At 36.9% G+C, this 25536-nt stretch overlaps 1 protein-coding gene across 6 annotated transcripts in view; it reads left to right on the top strand.

Moving 5' to 3' along the window:
- Nucleotides 1-24031, top strand: part of PDE7A (phosphodiesterase 7A) — a 78255-nt gene extending 54224 nt beyond the window's left edge. For all 6 annotated transcript variants that reach the window (XM_051771152.1, XM_051771139.1, XM_051771146.1 and 3 more), the window contains 10 exons: nt 8189-8340; nt 9997-10060; nt 11871-11966; nt 14991-15091; nt 17294-17425; nt 17758-17849; nt 18495-18639; nt 19461-19557; nt 20529-20609; nt 21914-24031. In XM_051771152.1, coding sequence (XP_051627112.1) covers nt 8189-8340; nt 9997-10060; nt 11871-11966; nt 14991-15091; nt 17294-17425; nt 17758-17849; nt 18495-18639; nt 19461-19557; nt 20529-20609; nt 21914-22125 — 1172 coding nt within the window. In that variant the 3' untranslated portion in view covers nt 22126-24031. The remainder of the gene's footprint in view (nt 1-8188; nt 8341-9996; nt 10061-11870; nt 11967-14990; nt 15092-17293; nt 17426-17757; nt 17850-18494; nt 18640-19460; nt 19558-20528; nt 20610-21913) is intronic.
- The last annotated feature ends 1505 nt before the right edge of the window (nt 24032-25536 follow it).

Below are 25536 nucleotides of genomic sequence, written 5' to 3'. Positions count from 1 at the left end.
AGAAGGCAAACACTTGAAGAAATTATTGAGTTTATTATACAACCTTCAGACAGTTTACTTGGAAATCATAGTTCATGTAACATATTATATGCTACTCTGAGATCTGACAAAGATGTCAGCATCTACTGTTTGCCATGATGTTTTTAACTTTTCAGTTTTTTGCTCACAAATTGTTGGAAAAGGTTTATCTTACACAGTGAATTTAGATTCCCCTTGACTGAGAGGCCAGAAGTCAAAGAAGAGAGAGGAGTGCAAATCCAAATTGATTGCTTTAAACAATTTGTAAAATCCTTGTGTAACAGCAGCCAGTCCTGCTTTTGATATCATCTAGAGATTGAGATAAAATGAGCCTGGTCCAGGTGAATTTGAATACCCTTTTTAGTTTTAGGAAAACAGAGGAATTACCAAGCTGAATATGGTTAAAAGTAATTGTCTTGTTCAACAGTCTACTGTGAAGGGTGAGTTTCACAATGAGTAAAGTCATGCGAGAAGATTTCTGTGTGGTCATAGGTTGAATGAATTTGTTTCCCTATGAAAAAACCGGCACTGAGAAGTAAAAAGCTTGTACTCAAGAGATTTCTCCAACAGCTGCCTTTCTGTGAAGCATGGGATTCTGAAATGGTCTTCTAATTATTCACAATCCAGATTATTCAAATATATTGTTTTTCTCAATATGAGCAAAATTTTGACTTGGGTTTAGTGTGGAGAATGCAGTCCCACAAGGGGAAGTCACAGACAATGCTCTAAATACAACCTTAGCCAAACGAAAACAGTGAAGATAAACATGAAGTGAAAAGTGAGCTTGAAGTGAGCTTGGTTAAGGAAGATTTTGGGATAAAAGCTGCCAACTGAGAGTACAGGACAGGTTTATTTTTTTTCTTTGCTGTTCTAGATTGTTGTTTTACCTACAGTTTCTTCTTTACGAGTTTCTGTAAAACATTGTGTGTGCCCTGGAGTCTTACACAGATACTGTACTCTGTTTTATTGCTGAAGTAAGTTTGACCTTAGAAGGAGACAGAGACACATTCTGGTTTCTTTTTCCCTTTTCTTTTGAACCTCTCCATTGTGTTTCTTCTCCAAGTAGCTTATTTTGAAAGCTTTTTTTTTTTTTAATGCTGGATAATTTGACGGAAAGTATGTGAGAATTCTTTTGTTTTCATGTCTGCTCCTAATTTGACTTTTGTATTTGCAGTCATACAGACTGGTAAAGGAAATTCTTTTTCTGTTAACCATGATGTGTTACTTTTGAATTATTCTTTCATTTCTGGTGGTGGAAAATAGCTAAAAAGTATTACTTGAGGATTCTGACTGTCCATTATTGTAGAACTGGAGATTTCTAGGACACTGAAGAAAGGTGGGTTTTTTTATAAGACATGAAGAAAATTATTTGGTGATGGTTTGGAATATATTATCCTTTTGGGAAAATAGTGGAACCATTATTGTGTCATGTACTTGTCCTTCAGGAGCATCAGTATCTCGATTAACACAGCATAACCCATTTTGTAAGGGCTGTATTTGTGTTCTGATAATATTCCTCTAAATGTTTTGCTTCAGTGAAGTTCATTGGTTCACACTGTGCTGTTGTGAGCTGCAGATTTGCCTTGCCCAGTGGGTGGGTTCAGGTTTAAAAAAAAAAGTACACAATTGCAGGATTGCTGGGGTTATGATTCAGTAGATTGGTATGGAAAGATTATGCCTTGTATATAGTTTCCTAGTCCTGAGATTATTGCATAATATTACTCATTCCAGCAGAGGAATGGCATTGTATAATTTACTTAATTTTGTATCTTTCCTGAGGTGTTTACAGAAATATTAAGATTAGCCAAAATTCAAGAGAGATAAATTAGTAAAATCCTGTAGATATCTTTTCACAGCGTTTTCTTTACACTTTTTCTGCTGTGCATTGGCTTACAGTGCCATTGGAGAATTGGCACTTATTTCATACTGAAGTAGTCTAATCTCTGCACTCTGAATAATTTCTCTCAAATTAGCTCTGCTTTGAGCAGAGAACTGGACTAAAGGACTTTGAGAAATCTCTTCTGGCCCTTCCCACCTAAATTATTCTACGGTTCTGTGGCTCTATATTTTGCTAAAGCAAATAGTATTTCATTCTGTAAGGTCCTTCAGGAAAGACGTTATCTTTGGTAGTGGTGATATTTAGCAGTTCTTTCTGCCTCCATCGGGGAAGATTTGTTGAAAACCACTGTAGTTTTTAATATAATTTTAGTATTACCAGAGTTTCTTGAGACTTAACAATTTTTTCTGAATCCACTCAGTCAGAAGACACTTGCAAAGCCATTTTTGTTTCATTGATCCTTAACCTGCATAAGGATTTAGCATATTTTCCATTGATCATTACTATTTGGAAAAGAAATGTATGAATGTTTGTATGAGTAGATATATACTAAAACCAAAACAGTCTGGCTTAATTTTTTTCATTTAAGCAGGAGAGGGGATGTAGTGCCTTACAGTGATGCTGAGCAGGGGTTCAAAGTGCTTATACGGAAAACAAGAAGTATAATAAGGTAATTTAGACCCCAATAGTCTTTCTGTGTAACTTCAAAATCCTTGCTGAAATTGTATCTTCCAAATGAAATCATAGTTTTATATAATTCTTTAGTACTGAATGTCTTAAAAACTACTTGAAACTGCAAATCATGAGTGGAAAACTTACAGAAGAGTTAAATAACAGGACTTAATTTTTTAGAAAATGTTCATGGATCTAAAATAATATATTTCTTAATGGTTTGAGGGGGATAGATGGGAAATTAGAATGCTTATGGGTCCCTCTAGTGGTATGAAATGCTAGATAAGACTTTCAAATTATTCATAAATAGAAATTATTTGTATCCTCTAAGACCTTAGAAAGATGGTTATAAGTGACAAATTGAATATTGCTTTCAAGTGTATATATTTACAGGTAGTAGAAACTTTCAGATATCATGTCATGTTTAGTGTCATTATCTGATGTGTAAAAATGATAAATGCATAGTTGGGCTTAATACAGAAAAATCGTGAGAGATTACTTCTGCTAAAAGAAGATATTTCTGTGATACTTCTTAGGAAAAAATCTCCTGGTGGGCCTGTGCACCTCAAACTTCAGGTTTTACATTAAACATAAGATCCATCCTCTCAAATATTGTTTTTAAATTTCTTTTTTCTGTTAGTGGCAGTGATACCTGAGATCCTCAGTTATGCTCTTTCTATTTATTATAGCAAAAACCAGTGATTTTTATTGTGGATAATTTCCTATTTGCCTTTTTTGCTGTAGCAGGGAAGAAATGGAGGTAGAGTTCTTAGACTGGATAGCCTTGTTTCAGCCAGGATCCCATCAGAGGGTATGAGTCTTTATCTTTGCATTAAAATAAAGTTGAAGCATATTGTTAGGATTTAGGTTTTCCATTAATAAAAAATTAAACCAAATCCTAATTAAGCTGTCATTCTGCCTTTTGTTGACTGTCCTTACTATATGCAAGATGCAAAAATTCAGAGAGCAAATCTATCAGAATATGATTTAGTGATATGATTATGATTCTGTGATTATCACTTGTTTTCACTTTGTATTTTTATATCAGCGTGAGAAAAATAAATATTTAATATCCCTGTGAAATGTGATAAAACTTTTTTTTAGATTTTCGTGAAGAGTGACATGCTTGAAAGATTGGGAGTGGGAAGAGAGATTAAAATTAGTGTCTTGAAATACAGATGAAATCTGTTGCATGAAGGCAACGTGCACTATTTTATTGCTGTATATGCATAACATTACCAAAATAATTGATATTAGTAAACAGAATTACTTTTTTTTTAGAGAAAGGAATATTTTATTTTACCAGCATCTCACTTAAGATGCTTATAAACAAGAATATAACAATTTTGATCAAACAAACAAAAAGAAAACCCCCCAAAGATTGGAAAATATTTTGGGTGATATCTCTAACTTAAAAAGGAACGAGAAGAAGAATGTCATAGGATGGCTGCTGTCGACTAGGCACAAAGACCTTACAGGTTGTGTTCTGATTCCTTGCATCAAAAGCACTTCCAAATGCTGCAGCATCCTTCTTAACATGCCTGCCATCCCAACTTTGCTTTCATTCTCTTTCAGTTCTCAGGGCAGTAAATGGCATACTTATTTTCTCATTCTAATTTGTCTCTAAGCTGTCCTTAAGAGCAAATGGTCAGTATTGGATATTAGAAAGGCATTTAGCACACTGAAGGCTCCAAATGAAAGATGTTTGGGCTGGGAGGAGGGACGTCTTTGCAGCATGCTTATTCATGAGCACTCTTCATTCTTCACCACCTTCTTTCCATAATAAATACATTATTGAACCTTGATTTGGTCGGGTCTTCGAAATTAGCATCTCATTTCATGACTCATGATAGGAGAAGGTAGGCTGACATTCTCATATTAATCATGCATATAAAGAGAACTAATGTGCCAGGAGGGAAATACCAAGTTTCCATTGCACAACTGTATTTTACCAGTCCTTCCCATGAACTGGTCTTAGCTGGTCTGCTGGAACCACAAAGCAGTTGGTTTGTGTATCCTTAATAATAATTTATCTGTGAAGAAAAGGAAACAGCAGGCACGGTTGCTATCAGTGTTCCTGCAGCTGAAGAACCTGTCTTCCTCCCACCCCATTCCTTGAAAGCCAGCTATTTTCTGTTTCAGCCTCCCTTTCAAATTAATAACCTGTCAAACCTCCGCAGCTGACTCGCCTGTTCTGAATTGTCTTGTGGAAAATGTTTAGCTGTTAAAGGGAGAGAAATTTACTTTTGGGGTTGGTGTTGTCCCCCCGCATGAGGTGTTCTGGAACTGCAGGGGGATGGCAAGGCTCAAGATGTCTTTTCTCAATTGGAAGTTATTTTAATCATTGCAGATCTAAATCATAAAGACTTTTAGTTGAGGTTTGTTTAACTTGGGCTATACGTGTCCAATAACTAGTAGTTCAAAGGGAAGTGCAAAGCCCGGCCTCTGGGGAGGAACAGCCCCAGCTTGGCTGAAAAGCACCTGAGGCTTCTGGTGGGCACCAAATTGAACATGAACCAGCCATGTGGCCTTGTTGGAAAGAAAGCAAATGGTATCCTGGGCTACGTTAGGAGGAATGGTGCCAGCTGATAGAGGGAAGTGATCCTACTCCTTTATTCAGCACTGGCGAGGCCTCACCTGGAGTCCTGTGTCCAGGTCTGGTCTCCCCTGTAAAAGAAAGACATGGACATACCAGAGTCCCATAAAGAGTCAGGAAGATTAAGGGGCTGATGAGAGAAGGCTGAGCTTGGACTGTTCAGGTTAGAGAAGGCTGAGTGGGGGAACTCACGTGTATACAAATACCTGAAGGAGGGTGCAAGGATGATGGAGCCAGGCTCTTTTCAGTGGTGCCCAGTGCAAGGACCAGAGGCAATGGCACAGACTGAAACCCAGGAGGTTCCCTCTGAACATCAGGAGACACTTTTCCACTGTGAGGGGTACCAAGTGCTGGCACAGGTTGCCCAAGGAGACTGTGGAGTCTCCATCCTGGGAGATACTCAAAAGCCTCTGGGACACTGTCCTGGACAATGTGGTCTGAGTGATCCTGCTTGAGAAGAGCAGTTTGACCAGATGAACCCCAGAAGTTTTGTAATAAGCAGCATTGCTGCTGGGAAAGCTGGAATGATGTAGGCTTTGCTGTTTGTTTGAATTGCATCAGCTGAAGCAGTGCTCTTTTTTTTCTTCCTTTTTCTTAACAAGGGCTAGAAAAAGTAGGATTAATGTGTAAAAGTAGTTTATGAGCTATACAAATAGGTGATAATTTAGAGAGTTTAAACATGCTAAATGTCTCAATAGCATATTGTGAAATAAAGAATAATAATGTTTTACAGAATAATGAAGCTTCACAGAAAACCAAGCAATTAATTTGCCTCTGTACCCACATCATCATCAGAAAAAATACTGAAGCAAGACCATGTGCAACCCCCCACAATGGCTTACAAATACAAGTGGAATGTCTGTACTGCCAGATTATTGCATTTCTGTGTTCTGTTTTGTTCTTTGCTGCCAGAAGCTGCTGTTTTACTTGTATTACCTACATCATACTGTTCTGTCAAAGATTAACATGTGGCATCTGTGACAGTGAAACTTAGTTTGTAGTATGACAACAAGAATAGGTTTTTGTTAACTCTAGATCTGTGGAAGAGTACTTGAGATCAAGAAAAGTATCTGCATTATTTCTCCTACTTTAAATATTTTGATTTTTTGACATTTAGTCAAGTTCCTGGCTTTTGTATGTGACTTTGTGGATATTTTAGATCATTTTATGACCCAAGTTACAATTATATTGTTTTATTTTTCAACCTAGCAGCTTGTTTTCAAATTTGGATTTTAAGGGATTGGATCAAGGTTGAGGGGGAAGAACTATGCCCCTTTAACAGCAGCAGATGTATTGCTCCCTGATTCTCTGTTCTGCAGCCTGGCAATGCTCAGATTGTAACCTCATGTTAACAAATGTGCTTAGAAATATTGGTAGAGTAATGCAGCCTGACAGAGTCTATTTATTTGCCTGCTGTACATGTGAACATTGCTTTATAAGCTACCTTTATCATATGTAGTACATATATATATATATATGTATACATATATATATGTATACATATATATATGTATCAGTGTCTTCAGAGGAAGTGCCCTTGTCCTTGAGTATGATAACTTGAAGAAGGATATTTCATGTGAAGTTGTCTGAGTTAGCCCTGAATTTCAGTGTCTTGATAAAGTGTTTCAGGCATGTCTGAAAGAATATTCCAGTTTTCTCAGTTTAATCTCTGTTAGCACAGCCTGTTCATGTGGAACACTGCTGCGTTTGATTAGATACTGTGTGTTTATCCCACTGTCAGTTCTGTTTAGAGGTGTTTTATTACTGTGGTTTGGAAATTGGTATATTAATGAGCTAACATAGAACAGAAAGTAAGTTGGAACTTCTGCAGGGAGAAGAATTTAAATAGATAAGATTTATTTTACATAGGATTAAGCTGCTGTCACTAGAAGTTGCTATGGCTTTTAATTGAAGTTTTCAGTAAGACTACAACTTCCCCTGTACAGCATTTTAGACTGACTTTTAAGAACAAAAGTTGTCACTCCTTACTTCACCAACTTCTAATATGCCTTGTTCTTGGAAGAAGAAGAGATCTGTACTATAGAGTTGAGCTCATGTTGGTTTTGAGGATCTACATTTTTGGAGAAGAGCCTGTTTGCACTGAGTTCCTTAATACCTTATTTTTTAATTTTTTTTTCTTTTAGCATAAGTAATTTCAGGCAAAATGAGTGAATATCAAGATTATTGGCTCTTGGTTATAGAAAACTGCCATTAGGGTGCTGCTGAAAAGAAAGTAAAGGCCTTCAGTATTTCAAAATCAGAGTATCTGACTTGTTACAAAGAAATTGTAGCTATGCATAGTTTGATCTTCAGGTTTCTCAAACACTTCAAGTATATCAAGTGGAATTGGACCTAAGCTAGCATCAGTCATCTGAATAAACAGTTAACCTAGTAAGTATAAAGCAAAATATTTGGATTAATATTTGAAAACAGGTTAAAATAATTTTCTGTTGTGTTTTCACTGTACCGGGAAAGAGATTTGCATATGCTGTGAAAATAAACGTGGTACTTGTTTGCCAGAAGAACGTAACTATCTGCAAAAGCACCAGAAGTACTTGAATGTGTTTAAAATTTTGCCAGTAGTAGAGCTAAGAGATTTTCTGAGCTTTAAAATCTGTGTAGAAGTTACTTGTATATGCTCAAAGCCTACTTGTATCTCCTGTACCAACATGCAGTTTCTGATATTCTCTTGCTGGTGTACGTATTTTATGTGATTTGTTAGAGAAACGGATAAATGAGAGCAGTTTTCAAAAAATAATTTGTTTGCAGTAGCTATGTGTTTTTAGACAATTTCCATCATGTTTCTGTCCTTTCAATAACAGAGTTCCTTAAAAAGATATGTTGCAGCTGTGATTTAAATATTCGCTTTTCTTCACAGGGTGCTTACACGGAACACTTTCTTCTAAACCCTGGCTCTGTATTTATTATTAATAAAAATATCTGTATTTGTGGCTGAAATGTTTGATACCAAAAAAAAGCATTGGCTGTATACCAGACTTCCCTGAGCACTCATCTTTTCGATAAAGGTTTTTTAGCAAGAGTGTTTATTTTCTTGTTTTTTGTAGCAAATTCTGAAATCGAAGTCTCTGTGTCTGCGAGAAATGTGAGAAGGTTGCTTAGTTTCCAGCGATACCTGAGATCTTCCCGTTTTTTCCGTGGTATCACTGTTCCAAATTCTTCAAACATTTTAGATGATGATTATAATGGACAAGCAAAGGTTGGTTGCTTGATCTTTATTTTTTTAAGTATGTTTTTTAAAATGCTTGCTGGTATATATAACTGTATCACATGTTGAAAGTACAACCAAATATGAGTTTTAAGCATGTTTTTTTATATACTTATGTGTATGTATTTTTGTGTGTTAATATAGATATATCTTAATAGATTGCAACAAACTCCTTTAATGTCTACTAGTGTACTGGGATGGTTTTTGTGGCTAGTGTTTTTCTTTCTTTCTTTCTTTTTTTTTTCCTAGTAACTGGTGAATGAAGGGTGCACTCTAAAAAAATGAAGAAAGGAAAATGTATCTGTATATAAGAAATGTAGTGGAGCAATTTGGACAACTGTTTTCTTTAATTTTTAGTCTAACATGGCTAAAGAACATCTGAAAGAGTGACTACCTACTACTGCAAACTCAGTAAAATGCAGTAAATTGTTTTCTCAGGACATGTTTATGCCAAACAGACTTTTCCTTTGGTAGGCAATTCTTCTAGAAAAGAAAACTGTGATAGCTATGTGCGGGGAAAACAGGTACTGGGAAAAGAGGTAGTGTTAAGAGAGCAGCTACCTGGATAAAAGACTAGTGTGCTGGGGACAAAGGATGGATAGTGCTGAAGGAGACTGAACAAGCAAAGATGATTCAGGTTATTCAAGATCCCAAAGGCTGTGTGTCACTGCATTTAGTGCTTTTTTATTGACACAAAAAAGGAATATACTTACACAATGGACGTATCCTAGCTGAACATGACCAGGCTGTGGTGTAGAAAAAAATCTGATAACCTGGAGGATGGATCTTAAAAATGTACATGTAATTTAATAGCAAAGAGAACTTGTTAATGCTCTTGTTTTCTCAGGTAGCAGAGTTTTAATGGCTAGTAGAGAAAAGCTAAAATGCTTTTTGCATAATTGGATTATAAAACAGCTCTACCAATCTAATGAGAATAGGAGAAGGCAGGAGTCTGTCGTAAAATGTGCTGGACAGGTATTTCTCATACAGGTAGGGGAGGCAGAGATTGGGATTACTGAACTCTGGTGAGGCCTCGTGTGATGTTTGGTGTTCTTGCTGATCCCTTTTGCTGGAAGGACAGTTCATGTGAAGCTGCTGAGAAGACATGCTAGTTCAGTGAGGTGGAAAGTCAAAAGCTAGGTTTGTAAAGAATTTAAAATGCATTATGGCTCATATAATGGGTCAAATGCAAATGGCTCATATATCTAGTAAATCATCTAGATACTGTTTCTCTTCTATAAGCAGGGAAAAGACAGAAAATGAGGTCAAAGACCACAGATTTATTTTCTAGTTCATTGAAAAACTGAAGTCTGAATGCAGTGTCTTTCTGTCATTATTTCTGTTTTTAACCTAATTGTTTTAAATTGTGTCTTACTTCTTTTGAGAACTTGACTAAAGGACGAAAGGAGAATCTCCAACCAGTTCTGTCAAGGCACTTCTCGGGTTTTTTCAGTTTTTTAATTTGTAAGATGTATTGTAAAGTTTTTCAGTTATCAGGCAAATTTAATTATTTTTTACTACTATTTTTTTTTTGCATGTAGAAATCCTAAGACTTGATCTGTCTCTTAAATCTTAAATACTCCTCCAGGTTACAGGAAGATAGACATACGCTGATTAAAAGATGACAGCTTTTGTGTTTTCTTTCAGTGTATGCTGGAGAAGGTTGGAAATTGGAATTTTGATATTTTTCTGTTTGATAGACTGACAAATGGTGAGTTTACTTTTGCTATTTCATTTGTGTTTTATCTCCTAGCATAACTTAACTGTGGCACTTGTATTGCAGTATATGATTCACTAAAAAGCACAAATTTCATCAGGTAGTACTTTTTGGTTTAATAATGTTTAATCTAAGTTGTAGTTTGCCTGGTCACTCCATTAAAATAATGATGCTGTCAGTGCTGATAATAATGATTGATTTGTAGAAGAGCCCCTTCATGTACTTTGTACTTTCTGTTCTCTTTCAGTAATTTGTAGTAGTAATTTGATATAAATTAACAAATCATTTTATTGTCTTAGACTTTTTTTTTCAGTTATGGGTTTGCTGGTAATTTATATGCTTGTGTCCAAAAGGTCATTTATATTGAACAAGTATTTTTCTGATAAATTTAAAGTTTGATAGTTCTATTGCTTTATAGTGCAATAAGAAGGCACGTTGGTGTGAATGCATTATAATTAGGACATGTAATAGAATACCTGGAGAATTAGGAGTTGAGGAGAGAGAAGCTACTGTATTCACAGCTTGCAGAAAATAGAAAAAGGAAGAGAGCATCATGGTTAGTTTTGTGTGCCCATTACAAGTAGCAGTAGGAGCTACAGAAGTATTTGGTTAAAAAACTTGTTAAATAAATTAAACAAAGTATTGTTTAATTTATGGACAGACAGAAAAGAGATTTGTAACAGTGCTGAAAAGGAGAAGGGAGGGCTGCTGCAGTGTGTAGGGTGAATATTTATGTCATAATCACAGTGATGGAAGCTGGATTTTGAATAAAATGGAAGGAGGAGATAAGCAAGTCCAGCGCCACGGCGACGTTTGTGACAGTGTGGGAAGAGAATGAAGGGCAACTCTTGCAGGTCTTATATCATATGGAGTAGGTAGCAGAATTGCAATTAGAGTGTTTAAAGTTTTGCATCCTAATTAAGTAATTTTAGGAGGACATTTTGATCAGGCAGTCTTGTTCTTGAAAGTTTTTAAGGGCAGAATGCTGTATATAAAACTCTACTGGATGAGCTGCCCTAGATGAACCTCTAAGAAACAAATTACCCAGTAGATGTTCCAAGAATTGCATAATTCATTATGAGGAAGTGGCATGCACATGGGAATACATTAAGCCCAGTAATAAGCAAGGTTTAGCAGAAATTTTTGTCCTTTTGTACCTCAATTTCTGTCTATGCTAGCTTCTTAAATGCTAAATGAAGATTGTCAGCCATGACATTGTTTGCAGAGCAAATAATGGGCAAGCTATTTCAAATAAACATTTTGGGCTATTCTCTGTCTCTTGCAGTTTTACCTATTTTACCATTGCAAACTATTATAATATAGCTATGAGTAGGCGAAGGATATTGTAAACTTGTAATAGTATGCTTTTCCTGCAGAAACTTTTTCTTAGAGTTCTGGGTAAAATAAGGAAAAGTTCAGCAAAATACATGACAAAAATGAGAGCATATTTACAATGTGAGCTAATCAATAGTGTTGACTTTTCTCTTTGCCTGATCATTTTTGTATTTGGCTTTCAGCTGTCTGTTTGTGATATGTTGCATAAAGTTACTTATAAGGTTGAATGTCATTGTAATGGGTTTGCATGTTGAAACCTATTGACAGTGGAGAGTTGGTAAATTTATTATCATTAATCAAAACCCCTGGTTATTACTAGAAATAGCTAATGGAATCTTGTCATGCAGTAAGATTTAAAAACTTGCTTGTATAATTTTTGTGACCAGTTTGTTTGAAATAATACATTTCTTATGAAAGAGTCACTGATTTCATGGCTTCCAATGAATTAGTATTTTCATCTTATTTTTAGGAAACAGTCTAGTCAGCTTAACCTTTCATCTGTTTAATCTTCATGGACTAATTGAACACTTCCAATTAGATACGATGAAACTTCGTAGATTTTTGGGTAAATACAGCTTTTTATTATGATGAATATTGCTGCTTTTTTATACCTTAACTGAAGTGCTGGTTGTAGTTTAGCAGTAAGGTTTGAAGGGTATTAATGCAGTCCAGATTGTGCAGTGATTTAAATTATATTGATTGAGACAATTTCTCAAAGTTTCTATGAGTACAGAACTTTCTATGTTAAATCCAAACAAGAATTAACAAGTGTAGTAGTTCCATAGCTGGTGTTGTATTCCATTTATTAAATCTAAATAATCAGAAATGTATGTGACATTTGTATTGAGAAAGGCTGGACAGCTCCTTTCTTTTAATATTCAGTTCTGCATTGATCTTTGCTTCCCAGTGATATAGTTGCCTAACTGTATGGAATATGTAGATTGGCTGGATTTGCTGGTGCCAGTTTGATGCTGTCTCTGGCTTGCTCAAACTCTTATACGAGTAAGCACTGTACTGTGGGCATAGTTTCTCCCTAAGCAGAGTGCAGGACAATTTTACTTGAACATTTGGGCCTGCAGCACTGAAATACTTTGATGGAAAGAACTGTAAATACAACGTGGAATATTCAAACCAAGAAGTACGTTCACTCAACAGCTGAATGAGCTGTCTTTCTGCATCCCTATGCCATAGACAGGCACTGGTGTACAACATCTTTCCATTGGTTTTGCTGCGACAGTCAGTGCCTTTAATTTTGTGAAGTGGGAATGATTTTTTTAACTGAGTAGGAGAAACAAGTTTCTGGTCCGTTTTAGCAGGCTTTCACAGTTCCAGAGAAAACAATTCTGTGGTTACAAAGTTTGTCATTTAACAGGGGAGAAATCACATTTGCAAGGCTTTTCTCCCCTTTCGAATAAGGGAATGTTTTTGTTTTCATAATTTAGTTCTCTTTCAGCTTAAAAAAAAAAAGATTAGTTCTATCTTGCATTTCACGTTGCTTCAAAGTGGACTCAATTCCTTCCAGTTTCAGAAGTGTAAATTGGCCAACCTTAATGACTGATATATTGAAATGTGAAGAAAATTATTATAGAAATCCAGTCTTAGACTACTTGAGTTGTAACTGAGTGTGGTTTGTCTTTCTCATCTTGCTTATCTTCTGGTTAGTTGAGATTTAGCAAATCATAGTACTTGAAATGAAAGACTAGTTAGGAATTGGTTAGCTGGTTATCAAAAGATAACTAATAGTTTTAACTACATATGATTACTCAAAGTCATAAGTCACTAAAATGAGATTAGACTTGGAAGACGGCAAAATTTTATTCTAATTTTGAAAGTCACCACCTTTCCCTTTTGTTAATGCCTTCTACTTAATGTCACTGAGAAGAACATTTCTTATGTCTGTCCTAGGACATCTGTCAAATCAAGGAACCTTTCTTCCAAATGCAGCTTTCAGCATGAACGCAGTTCATTCTTTTCTTTTGCTCCCTCTTGTACTCCAGTCCACAGTAATCTGAAGATCAGATTCTGGAAGACTAGGACAGCACAAGTGGTCCATAGTACCATATAAAATTCACTTTATTTGGGAATTTACTGGAATCTTTTTAAGTAGAAAAATCTGGTTTTAGTTCTCAGTAAGATCTCAACATTTTATTTTTGTATATATATACATATATATATGTTTATACACATACATAGTCTTTCAGTGATTACCAAAGGTTACTTGGAGATCTGCATCCTCCTACTGTGTGTTTCCAAGTTCTTATTCCAAACCTGAACAGGGGGAGAGAAAATATGATGTACTCTATTCCTGAAAACATAGGGTGATTGTGCTATTCTAGTTCAGACAAACCACGATCAAAATTTTGACCTAGGTCTGCTTTACTAAATAAGTTAGAAAAATTGTAAACTTCGGGTAGCTTGTAAAGCCACAAGAAAATTAAGGACATCTGCATTCGTGCACTTGATGTGAGGAACAGGTGGGAGAGAGTTCTACTGCAGGTTGATAGAGCTCAAAGACATTTATTTTCATCATTTTTATATGAGCTGTCAGCTATGCATTGAGTAGTTTAGAGGTTATGTGATGGTTACAGTATTTTGACTTTTCATGAACCACAGCTCTTCACAAATACCACGTCAGTAATGCTGTAACATTGCAATCACAATTACATGGACTGTTTTGGCTTGTCAACTGAGTAGAAAAAGAGATTGTAGGCATGTTTGTTTGATGGGACTGACTGATTGTAGTCAACCAGGAAAATATTCTTTTAGGTTTGCTTGAAAGAACTAATGTGTTGTATCAGGCCAAACCTTAGAATGCAGTTTGATTGTTGTATTTCAGATCTTTTTCCCCTCCATCCTTTTTAACATTATAGTTCTTTCATTCCATGTACTTGACCTAATGTTGATGCCCTTTAAAGAATTCTACCTATACTGTTTGAAGACATCCAGGAAGATGAATGAGAGAGGAGAAAAGCAAGGAAGAAGTTAAATAGGGAATATTGAATCTAGGAGTAGTTAGTCAGACCATCATCTAAACAAGATTCTTTTCTAATTTGCATGTAGGCTTAAATTGTCCTGAGGTATAAGATGCCTAAAAAAGCATAGAGGTGGCTTTCCATGACCACTTTCCTGAATGGGAAAGAAAAGCACTTCATATGACAGAAATGCAGTGCCTAATTCCTCTGATTCTGTCTGTTTTCAAGGCCTGATATGGGATCCTCCTGATGCTTTGGTAAACAGCATCATCATTTTGTATTCAGGATTGCCTCATGGTTTGGACAGTCTGGATTATCAAAGGGAGTCTTCTCTGGGAGGGTCTCAGAGTCTCTCAGATGATATACTGATTTCAAGTTGTTTAATTTTGCTCTGAGATGACTTCACATGTGGTTGATTTCCTTTAGAAAATACTATTTCTTCACATAGAAATGGTATACCTGTGTTGTGGTTCAGCTGATGATTTACTGACTGTGATGTTTTCATGTGTATGTGATTTGGGATATTGCTTATTTCTGTGCCTAGTAATGGAATATAAAATATTACTTTAAAAAACTGTTATTTTATTTATATTTGGATATATGTTATTTTCCTGCAGTTATGGTTCAAGAAGATTATCACAGTCAAAACCCTTATCATAATGCAGTTCATGCTGCTGATGTGACTCAGGCCATGCACTGTTACTTAAAAGAGCCCAAGGTAAGGGAGTGTTCTCACTTTCATATCACATGTATGTAGAGAAATATGTGCATTTGTGTGTGTGCATATGAATGTATTGTGTGTGCATATCACAGAATCATTTAGGTTGGAAAAGGCCTCTGAGATTGAATCCAACCTGTGACCCAACAACACCATGTCAACTAGACCATGGCACAGAGTGCCACATCCAGTCTTCTCTTGAACACCTCCAGGGATGGTGGCTCCACCACCTCCCTGGGCAGCCCCTTCCAATGCTTAACAACCCTTTCTGTGAAGAAATTGTCCAGTGTCCTCATGTCCAGCCTGAACCTCCTCTGATGCAGCTTGAAGCTGTGTCCTCTCATCCTGTCACTAGTTGCCTGGCAGAAGAGGCAGGCAACTCACTTGGCTACGACATCCTTACAAGTAGCTGTAGAGAGTGATAAGCTCACGTATCTATATGTACGTATACGTACATGCATACGTATGTGTATATGTATATATACTTTTTGTTACAAGTAAAGAAACCTAAGAACCCAACAAGACACAGTTTTGAACTCTCTATTGCTCTCTCTTTTGCTGAGGTTGTGGGTTCACACTTAGCAATGTGCTTTTCTTTTTTCCCCTCTTCTGAGCTGACACTGTTTTTTGTGTGATTTCACATTGGACCAGAGTAGGGAATTGGAGCTGTTTAACATAGTGCTGTGCCCCAAGACATTTGCATAGAATTGTAGCCTGAGTCAGAGCTGGCAATAATAAACTTGTGTATTTATCATTTGGGGTGGGTTTTTTCCCCCAGAAACTACTGTTACCCTTGCTTTGCTCATCTTTGATGTCACTGAATAGGATGCTGCTGCTAGAGGCAGTTGGTAACATTACATTAGGACTTCTCTTTGGCCTTTCTTTTTAAGAAACGGCAGAGTTACAGACATTAAGGAGCTGAGCTGGTTGAGTGTTTGTTCCTCCCTACTTGGACAGCTGTCAGGCTGCTCTGAGTGATTGGACAATTTTAGGACTAAATCCTATTCTTCTGTATTAAATTGAAAACTGCAGTGCTTTATAGCCAGGTGAGGCATGTTATCTACCTTGATGCAGATTATCACCGGTCTGGTACTCTCTTGAATAGCATAGCTCCTTATTCTGCTTCTAAAGTAAAACCAAGTCAGTTCTGGCTCCCTCGATGTTTTTCAGGGGCTCTTTGCCCACTCCTCCCACTCAGTTTCTCAGTGCTGCTCTCAGATCAGTTGGTGCAGTGAGCCAAATCAGAGCTGATACATGATGAGCTTTTTTATGGCATGCAGTTTGGAAGCTCTGAGCATTTTTTATTTAATACTCATGATGGAAGTTTTGTGATGTTTTAGATACAAGTATAGACTTTGTATTTTTAGTAACATATACAGCTACAGATTCTATTGCACCAGAGTGCTTTGTAAACATGTGAGGCATGATAGATGGCAAATGCAACAGGGAATATAAACTTCTGTCCACGTGGGGTGTTTGCTGCATTTTACCTTTGTATGGGCAGAATTATCCTCTCTGTTTTAGTGAAAGCTAGACTTTCTGACTAAGTCTAACTCACAAACCTCCCAATCGTAAGTAGTAACAGCTATGAGCAGTGAAAGTAAGTCTGTGCAGGTGAATGCTGAGTTAATTGACATACACATACTTCTTGAAAATATTTATTTGTGACAGAAGTTCCTCCTTTGTTTCTGGCCCTGCTAGACTTTTAAATGTAATTTCGCATAAGAGTAGAAATCCATTCTGAACAGTTCTAAAGTCTTCCAGAGCATTAATTTCTTCCCTTTAAGAGGAAAGGTTTTTTATGCTTTCTAAAATATAGTATGTATTTTAAGCAGAATTGACACATACAGATGGACTCGGTACATGACAGGGAGAGCTAATTTTAAGAATTTGCTGCTTTTATGGGATCTGCTTAGGAATAGTACTTCATTACCAGACAGAAAGTAGGATTTTGTGTGCCAGTGTTGATTTCAAGACTGAACCTTCTCATTCAGAAAGAATAATGCTTAAACCATTGTTGAAATTTTATAGCTTTGAGTGGGGCAATACTGTGCAAAGTCAGTGGAATATTAGTTTTACATCTTCAAAATTTTCTCTGAATTTCTGTTGGCTGTTAATTACTAAAAACCAAAAACGCAACACTCGTGCACTTTCTCTAAGGGCATACTTGCATTACTAACATTTATTGGTTTTACCTTGCAGCTTTCCAAATCTTTAACTCCGTGGGATGTTCTGCTCAGTTTAATAGCAGCTGCCACACATGACTTGGATCACCCAGGCGTTAACCAACCTTTCCTAATTAAAACAAACCATTATTTAGCGACTTTATATAAGGTAAGAACAGAATCAGTTGTTTTGTTAAAGCCTGGTTTGGAGAATGCTTGAGTAGTACAGAAAAAAGAGTATAAATTGTGATGTGTTTAGCTAGTGGTAGGTTTGAATCCAGACATTGTTTCCATGCCACTGTGATAAAAAAATGTGCAAATTAACAGCATATTTGGGGTTTGTGAGTTTTAACCTCTTTGGAAACAAAAAAAAAAAGAAGGAAGAAATAAAAACACCAACTCCAAAACACAGCAAAACTTTCTGGTCTGCTCTTGGTATACAGCTCTGCAGTTTAAGAAAAAGGCATTGACTGATAGGTGTTATTCCCTTTTAATTCGCAGAATACCTCAGTATTAGAGAACCATCACTGGAGATCGGCAGTGGGGTTGCTGAGAGAGTCTGGTTTATTTGCACATATGTCATTAGAAAACAGGTATGTTTATACCGAAGAGTATAGATTACTTTAAGACGCAAGCAAGCTGTCACTTAAGTAAGACAGCCTTGCAAAACAAGATGAATTATTGCATGGCAGTTTTGAATACAAAATGTAGATGATGATCTATTTTAAGAATTCCTGGATACTGTGCTGGTGGAGTAGAGCAGTTCGTGGTGCAACGTGATATCCGGAAAATAACATTTACTGTGAGCACATTGAAGAAGTGTATTCGTGTAGACAAGCACCTGTTCAGATTAAACTTGGCAGCCTTTTCTTGTTCTGCCACCACAACTGTAGTTTAAAGTAGACCCTCTTCACCTACTCTAACAAGAAATAATCCTGAGACAATTAGTTTGTGCATTTTTAAGAACGAAAAAAAGGGATGGGTGGGGAGAAAAGAAGGTAAAAGCTGTTTTGAAATCTTCTTGAAAGCCACCAGTGAAGTGTCCTGGTGTTTCTGTGGATGTTGTAAGACTTTTTCAGCAAAAGAAAACAAACAAACAAACAAAATAGTTCAGTGAAAATGCTGATTATAAAGCTTGTATTTGTATAATAATAAATATGATAAAAAGACATCTCAATCTTGTGAGGAATGTTGTTCTTAATTGTTATGCTTTGAATGTTTGGTATCACTAATTTCAGGCAGCTGATGGAAAGCCAGATAGGCGATCTCATTCTTGCCACAGACATCAGTCAGCAAAACGAGTATCTGTCCATGTTTCGATCCCATTTGGATAGAGGAGACCTATGTTTAGAGAATGCAAACCATCGGCACTTCGTTTTACAGGTGATCTTTTGGGGAATATTTTTGAAAACATCATTTTAGAGTAAAAATAATTTACTTAAAAATGCTAAATACTACTTCTGCCAGGCTTTCTCCTCCTTTCAAAAGCAGAACTATCTTCTACTCATTCAATTCCCTTCCCCAGCACTTCTCCCAAGTGATGGTGAGTGTTGGTAAGTCTCATAACTTAAAGCTACTAAAGCAAGGAGAGGTGTTTTTCCAAGAGAGGGTTTAGCTTTTCTGACAACTCCATTGCAGCCTCAGAATTGTGAAATGCTTTGTCAGAACATTTTTTGGGAAAGGAAAGCACTACTGTTGTGAATCAGTTTGCAGCTGTGCTAGTGAGCTTTAACAAACTTTAAAAACAAAAACCTTGAAATTATTTTTAGATTTGTAGACATTTTCTTATTAGGTTCATATTGTGGACTGTAAAAAAAACTTAAACAAACAGATGAGGAGTTCTGTCTTGTGCAAACCACTGCTAAAAATATGAGCTTCAGAGCCAGAAATGGAAAATACTGTTTGCTTACTTTGATGTTTCTTTTTTCTGAATTTTTTTTGGCTCCTGTACCAGTGAATATACTAAACATAGTGCCCCTGAAATACTTTGACTTGCCTGAATTTCCATATTAGTCAGGGATGATCATGAGATCTGATAGTTCCCTGAGTGTTTTTTAAATATTGCGCAAGAGAGGTTTGGAGCACAGATCTTTGGTAGGTTTGTTATTCAGAAAAGTTAAAATAATCTGCTGTAAGGAAATAAATAATTACAGGTGCTTCTGTTGAAGGGAAAGATGGTCTAACACTGTGTGTTAACTTGTTAGATGGCTTTGAAGTGTGCGGATATTTGTAACCCCTGTCGGACGTGGGAGCTGAGCAAGCAGTGGAGTGAAAAAGTAACAGAGGAGTTCTTCCATCAAGGTAAGAGTAGAATTATCTGTTAGTATACCACTTATTTATAGCGTGGAAAGAGCATCATGAGTCCTAGTCCATTTATATTTAGGACTAACAGAGATGTACAGTGCAGTATGGGATTTTTTTTCCTTTCATGGGTTGTACTTCTTGCAAAAGGTCAGAATTACTAAAACTCATTGAAGAATCTGCTTAGAAACTGAACCTAGAATGGCTGGTGCAACCTGAAAGGTGCTTCAAATAAGTAATTATGCCTCCTTTAAATTTACCTAGTGGCTTCAGTAAATTATGAAATATGTTCATCATGTGTCTTCAATATTTAAACTTGAGCTGTGAGGCCTGTTGGTAAGCAGGTGAGAGCCAGGGAGGTTTTTAGTTACCATGCAGTTACGACTACTTATATAAGCAGTTAATAAAGCTTGTAATTAACAAATGGGGTTAATTTCCTCCATTGTTATTAAATTTTAATAATAAAACTAAGGCTAGTTTAGCTGACTTGAGACCTGCTAATTTGCACATGGATATGATAAATGGGGAACAGACTGCTTTATTTGCTGTTATCCACATGAGGCTTAATCTTTGGTAAAGGTGATGGGGAGGCAGAACCACAAATTGTCTTTGGCCAGAAATTTCTGAACGCTGAGCTATTCTCTTCTATATTACTAAGGGGGGATTTTAATTTGTCATTTCTATGACAGTCTAGGAAGCTTTGTGAGGAAGAGGATGTTAATCATTCAGTAAACTTAGTGGTTCTATGTTTTTTAATTAGTGTCTTATGAAAAATAGTATTTAAATACAGTATTTATAAATACTGTTAGTCTCACTGACAGATCTACTTGGATTTTTTTGGAGATGGGGAAAGAAGTAAATGCATTCTACCATCTGCAAGACACCATCCTGGCACAGCTCACCTCTTTTGGTGTTTGATTTGAGTCTGGACCATATGACTTAACGGTTGTATTATACTTTTGTTTCTTTAGGTGATATTGAAAAAAAATATCACTTGGGTGTGAGTCCACTTTGTGACCGACAGACAGAAACTATTGCCAACATCCAGATTGGTAACTACAGTTCAGTTTATTTCAGTAGATTTCTTTAGGATGCAATTTGAAAAAAGGACCTTTTGGGTACATTTGCTAGAGGCTGTACCTGCTCTGTGTGTGTGTGGCAGCACTTCATAACAAAGAGCACTTTTATTTCAATTTGCTGTATAACACTTCTGGCTTGAACTGTTTACAAGAGGTACTGCGCTGACAGTCTTGGAGACCTGAGCCCCTCTGTTCCCTTACAGAACAGGTACAGCATGGGAGGCAGCTGTCTGACTTCTCCCTGAACTGCTGCTGCCCAGAACATTCCTGGTCTGAAGTGGCTATTTTGGGAAGAGGAGGGTTCCTTCCCCTTGCTATGTGGTCTCGGGTGCCTTTTGCAGCGAGATTGCCACAATAGGCCTCTAGCTCACTGGGTTTAGCCTTCTGGAATGTCAGCATTTCCTTTAAATGCAACCTTTAAAGAGGGTGGTGGACAGAGATTTGATGGAGAATGGTGAATAGCCATTATATTAATAGTTTTTGTTAAATTCAATTCGATTTAAAATAGTAAAATGTCCTCTTATTAAAATAAAAGTTGCTTATGTAGGTTGAATGGGACTCAGTTAAAAGCACAGTAAAGAAAAGAATAAATTTGACCACAAACACAGTATTAATTATGCTCTAAATTGACACAAAAGCTGATGTGTTCAATAAGATGCACTGGTTTAATTTAGAATGTTAGGAAAACATACATTTCCGTAATTGACAGATTCAATTTTGGTCATCTTACCCTTGAGTTTTTGGTTCATGGAAGTAGACAGTGCACATAAGAGAACATGTGCATATGCACAAAGTTGTATATAAACACACAAACAAGTATATAAATGTGTGTTAATGTTTTGTGGCCTTGTTTAAAAAATTTCTAGAATTTATATTTTAAAATACTTTTAGCTGGCTTAATATTGTGAAAGTAATATATTCTTTTTTTCCCCCTGTGTAGTATAGTTCAGACTGTCTGTGAGGTAATTCATTATAAAATTCCCCATGTTCCTCAATATTTTCCTTTATTTGGTCATTGCTGTGAAAGAAAGAGAGTTAATTTGTAATCCAGTGTATTGCTGCTGTTCTGACTGATTAGTAAAATCTTTTATATTTTGAGAGATTATTTTGTAAAGATGCCCTAAATATTGAAATGGATTTTTAAATGCACATTGGAGAACAGTAGTTTGACAGATTTTGCTGTTAAATTCTATTTAAAATATTGAGGTTGAGGATTTTAATTTTTCTCTGGGTTTGTTTTCTGGTTTTCATTTGTCTATGTTTGCTTGTTTTTGAAGGTTTTATGACCTATTTAGTGGAACCTCTGTTTGGGGAATGGGCCCGGTTTTCCAACACCAGGCTGTCACAGACAATGCTTGGCCACCTGGGACTGAACAAGGCAAGCTGGAAGGGAGTGCAGAGGGAACAGTCTGGCAGTGGTGACGATGTTGACCCTACTTTTGAGGAAATGGACTCAGACATATTACCTCAGGAACCTCGATTGTCCTGACCTCAGTCCTCATGACAAAACTGCCTCTTCTATTGGTATCTGCACGGTTGGATTAAAGGAGATATGTGCCAGCCCAAGGTTTTAGTGAAGTGGTAAAATGATGCCAGCATTATTTATTTCCAAGTTTTCCTTTGACACAGACCATTTGAACCAGAATTTTTTTAAGCCGCAAGATTTGAACATAGAGCAATATGCACCCACCTCAGCTGGTTTTCGTTCGGAACCTTGAATATGCAAAGCACAGCAGTGACTGAGCCTTGGAGCAACAGGACGAAAGCTTCATTGTGCCACACATGGCTTGGGTTTTTTGGTGAAATTTGGAATACGGTCTTCAAATCTAAAACTTGAGATGGATTGTTCCACTCCCTTGGAATTTAGCAAGACTTGCATAAATGTGTTCAAAGCATACCTTCCACTCAGTCCCTGTTTTAATACGGAAATGTGAAGTGCCCATCCTCTGCTGCCTCTGGCAAGACTTGATGTTTACAAATGTACTCTGAAACTGTCGGTTCTAGACTTAACCTTTGCGCATGGCTGTGAAGGAACCACTAACTTCAGTTTTTTGCTTTTTTAAAAGAAAAAGATCAAATCTGAGACTGCAGCTCTCTTTTCTTTGGATGCCAGAAAAGCCTCCCATTTGCCATAATTTTGTTTGTGCACTGGGAGCTGAGCATTCATCATAGAGCACAGCCAAGCTTTACTCCAGTGCTATATGGGAATGCAATTTTTTAACAGCAACAAAACACTTCTGAATCTGGGAAGGGCGGGGCGGGGGTGGGGGGAAGCGTCTGAACTGCATTGCGATTCTGCAGTGGGAACATCGCATGTTGTTCTCACTATTGTACACTTGAACTGCACATGCAAGAAAAAGGTGGAATGTCTAAACACCATAATCAGCTCAGGGTATTTGCCAATCTGAAATAAAGTGGGATGGGAAGCGTGTCCTTCAGAACAAGGGTACAAATGCCCCTTTCGCTGCAGCGTGTGTGTATGTGTGGGTGTGTGAGTTCGTTTGGGACGGGGAGGGCGGGAGGGCTCGGGGAAGGGTTTGAACGGCAACATTGTTTTCTTTTATTTTTTTTTAATTTATTCTTTTAGAATGTGACAATTTCATGAACAGCCACACTGGGGAGGAAACTGTAACAAATTGCTACAGATGCCTTAAACTATGCACAAAGCTAAGTGACCAAATTTGTTTTTGATTTGAAAAAAAAATAATAAAAAAAGTGCATTGTTTACGTATTCCTCCCTCTACTGAAACATTACCCACTGATGGGTTTTTGATGGGAAAAGGAGAAAATGTTTTTTAGGACAAAATTAAAGGACTAATTTTAAACTTAAAACATTCCATTTTTGTAATTTGTTTTACATTGTTTTAAGTACAGTAAGCACAACTGTAATCTAGTTTGAGAAACTGGTGCTTTCTTTTAGTTCATTTGTATTTCCCTGTTATTATTGTAAAAGACTGTTTATTAATTCTGTTTACAGTTTGTTGCAACAGCCATTTTTGGGAGAGAGCTTCAGCGTAAAGCCATTTGTAAAGGCTTTGCCATATTCATTTTAATATGTGCCTGTTGCTGTTAACTTTTAATTAATAAAACAAAATCTTTTCACATTATGCTCCTGTACATTTAAGTTACGACTGAGTCCAGCGTTGTGGAAAGGTACCTAAGGTTGCAGTCAGCTTCCACTGTAAAACTAAGCCAACTTTTGGATTTGAAAATACTAGTCCTCATATGCCAAAATTTATTGCCTCTTGAAGCTTGGCCTTTTACTGTTTGAAAAGCAAATCCTGACTTACCTGATTGTTTCCCTTCTAAAATTGTTTATTCTTTCATGTTCCCTGAAGTAGTATCATTAATCTCAAAGTGGCCATGTTTAAAGAAATAAATTTCTAGTGAAACCATTCTGTTGAACCTGCGTGAACTTCCTTCCTTCGCTGTCAGTGCGAGTTCTTGCTGTTGTCTGACTCCAGCAGAGAAGGATCAGATGGGACAATGAGCTTTGGTTGTAACTTGAAGGAACAGAAAAGCACTTTTTAATAGATTGTCTTTGAAAGGGCAACACTTTCCAGTGGTGTTTGAAGCTGTGAGAACACAGAGGTAAGGACTGTGTGTGAGTAACTTACTACAGAGAAGCTGCAGCTAAGAAGCTTCCCTCCAGCCTGGGCAGGTTTGTAGGGTTAAGTGTGGGAAAGTACTGATTCCTCTTGCACTGTTTTGAATAAAAACATGTGCCAAGACTGCAGCTATTTTCAAAACGACCACTGAAATCATTACCTGATGATGTCTTCTGTGATGCATGTGACTTGGTTTAAAGAGTCTCAACTGCATTTTAAATTTTAGTACTCATTAATTTTTAGTACTCATTGCAGGCTGTTTATAAGCACATTTTAATATCTAATGCAAATTAAGCTTAATGGATTTACAAATAGGTATATAGCAGTATTTCAACATACAGTATTTATAAAGAGCCTGTGATTCTTTCACATTGTGCCATCTTGCTGTCCTCTGCTCTGACAGGAACCAGTACAGTTTATCAAGGTGCTTAGAGTGAAACATGAGTAGTTTTGTTCTAAGCCACCTTTCCTGGAAAGGGGCTTCTGTCTTTTCCTACCAGACTGGATTTAAAAAGACTGGTTCTAATCCCACCTCTTAGTGTACATGGAAGGTTCTGACATTAGACTGAATTAAAAAAGCAAAAAAAAAATAGCCTTTTTATTGACTTGTCTCGAAATGCTTTCTACAAATCTACATTGAACTTCAACATTCCTGCAGCTTGAACATTTCATGTGAGAGCTGAGCGTGTCAGGAGCAGGGTCCCTAAAGCACCACGGCCACTCACAGCCCACGGGAGCCCAGAAATGTGTGAGGGGATGGGGGCCAGGTCCCCACCACAGACTGTCTGAATTCACAGATCTACTCCCAGCAGTGTTCACAGACAGATACAAAGAGGCTTCAGGTTATGTCTACGGCCTCTGCCCAACATGAGTGGACGGCCTTAGTTTGAGCACTTTTACTGTGGGCAGTGGCATTGTGCATGTAAAAGATTTCAAGTAGAAAAATACAAATTAGGGTACAGTATATTTGATGTCAGCTTTGTGGTTTTATTTTCTTGTGCAGATGGCATTTCTTTTACAGTAATTTTACATCAGTGATAAGGCTCACCCCATTTCTGGGCACTGGATACCTCAGTTCAAGCAGGCAATGCCTGGTGTGGGCTTTTCTCATGCTCTAGCCTAGTTTAATAGGTCATGTGATATCCTGAATTTTACATGTTAATTGGACTGCCAGGGGAACCCAGTGTACCAGGGGATGGTTAAACAAGTTCCTTCCTGCTATGTTTGTGGTGAGGCATAAACTTCTCACTGGTTCCTCATACCCTTTTTTTTTTTTGTCATTTAATCTGAAT

This window comes from Manacus candei, unplaced genomic scaffold (genome assembly GCF_025592945.1).
Source record: "Manacus candei isolate 608988 ecotype Guabito, Panama unplaced genomic scaffold, ASM2559294v1 h1tg000008l, whole genome shotgun sequence".
NCBI classification, from domain to species: domain Eukaryota; kingdom Metazoa; phylum Chordata; class Aves; order Passeriformes; family Pipridae; genus Manacus; species Manacus candei.
This window is presented reverse-complemented; position numbering and strand designations above follow the sequence as displayed.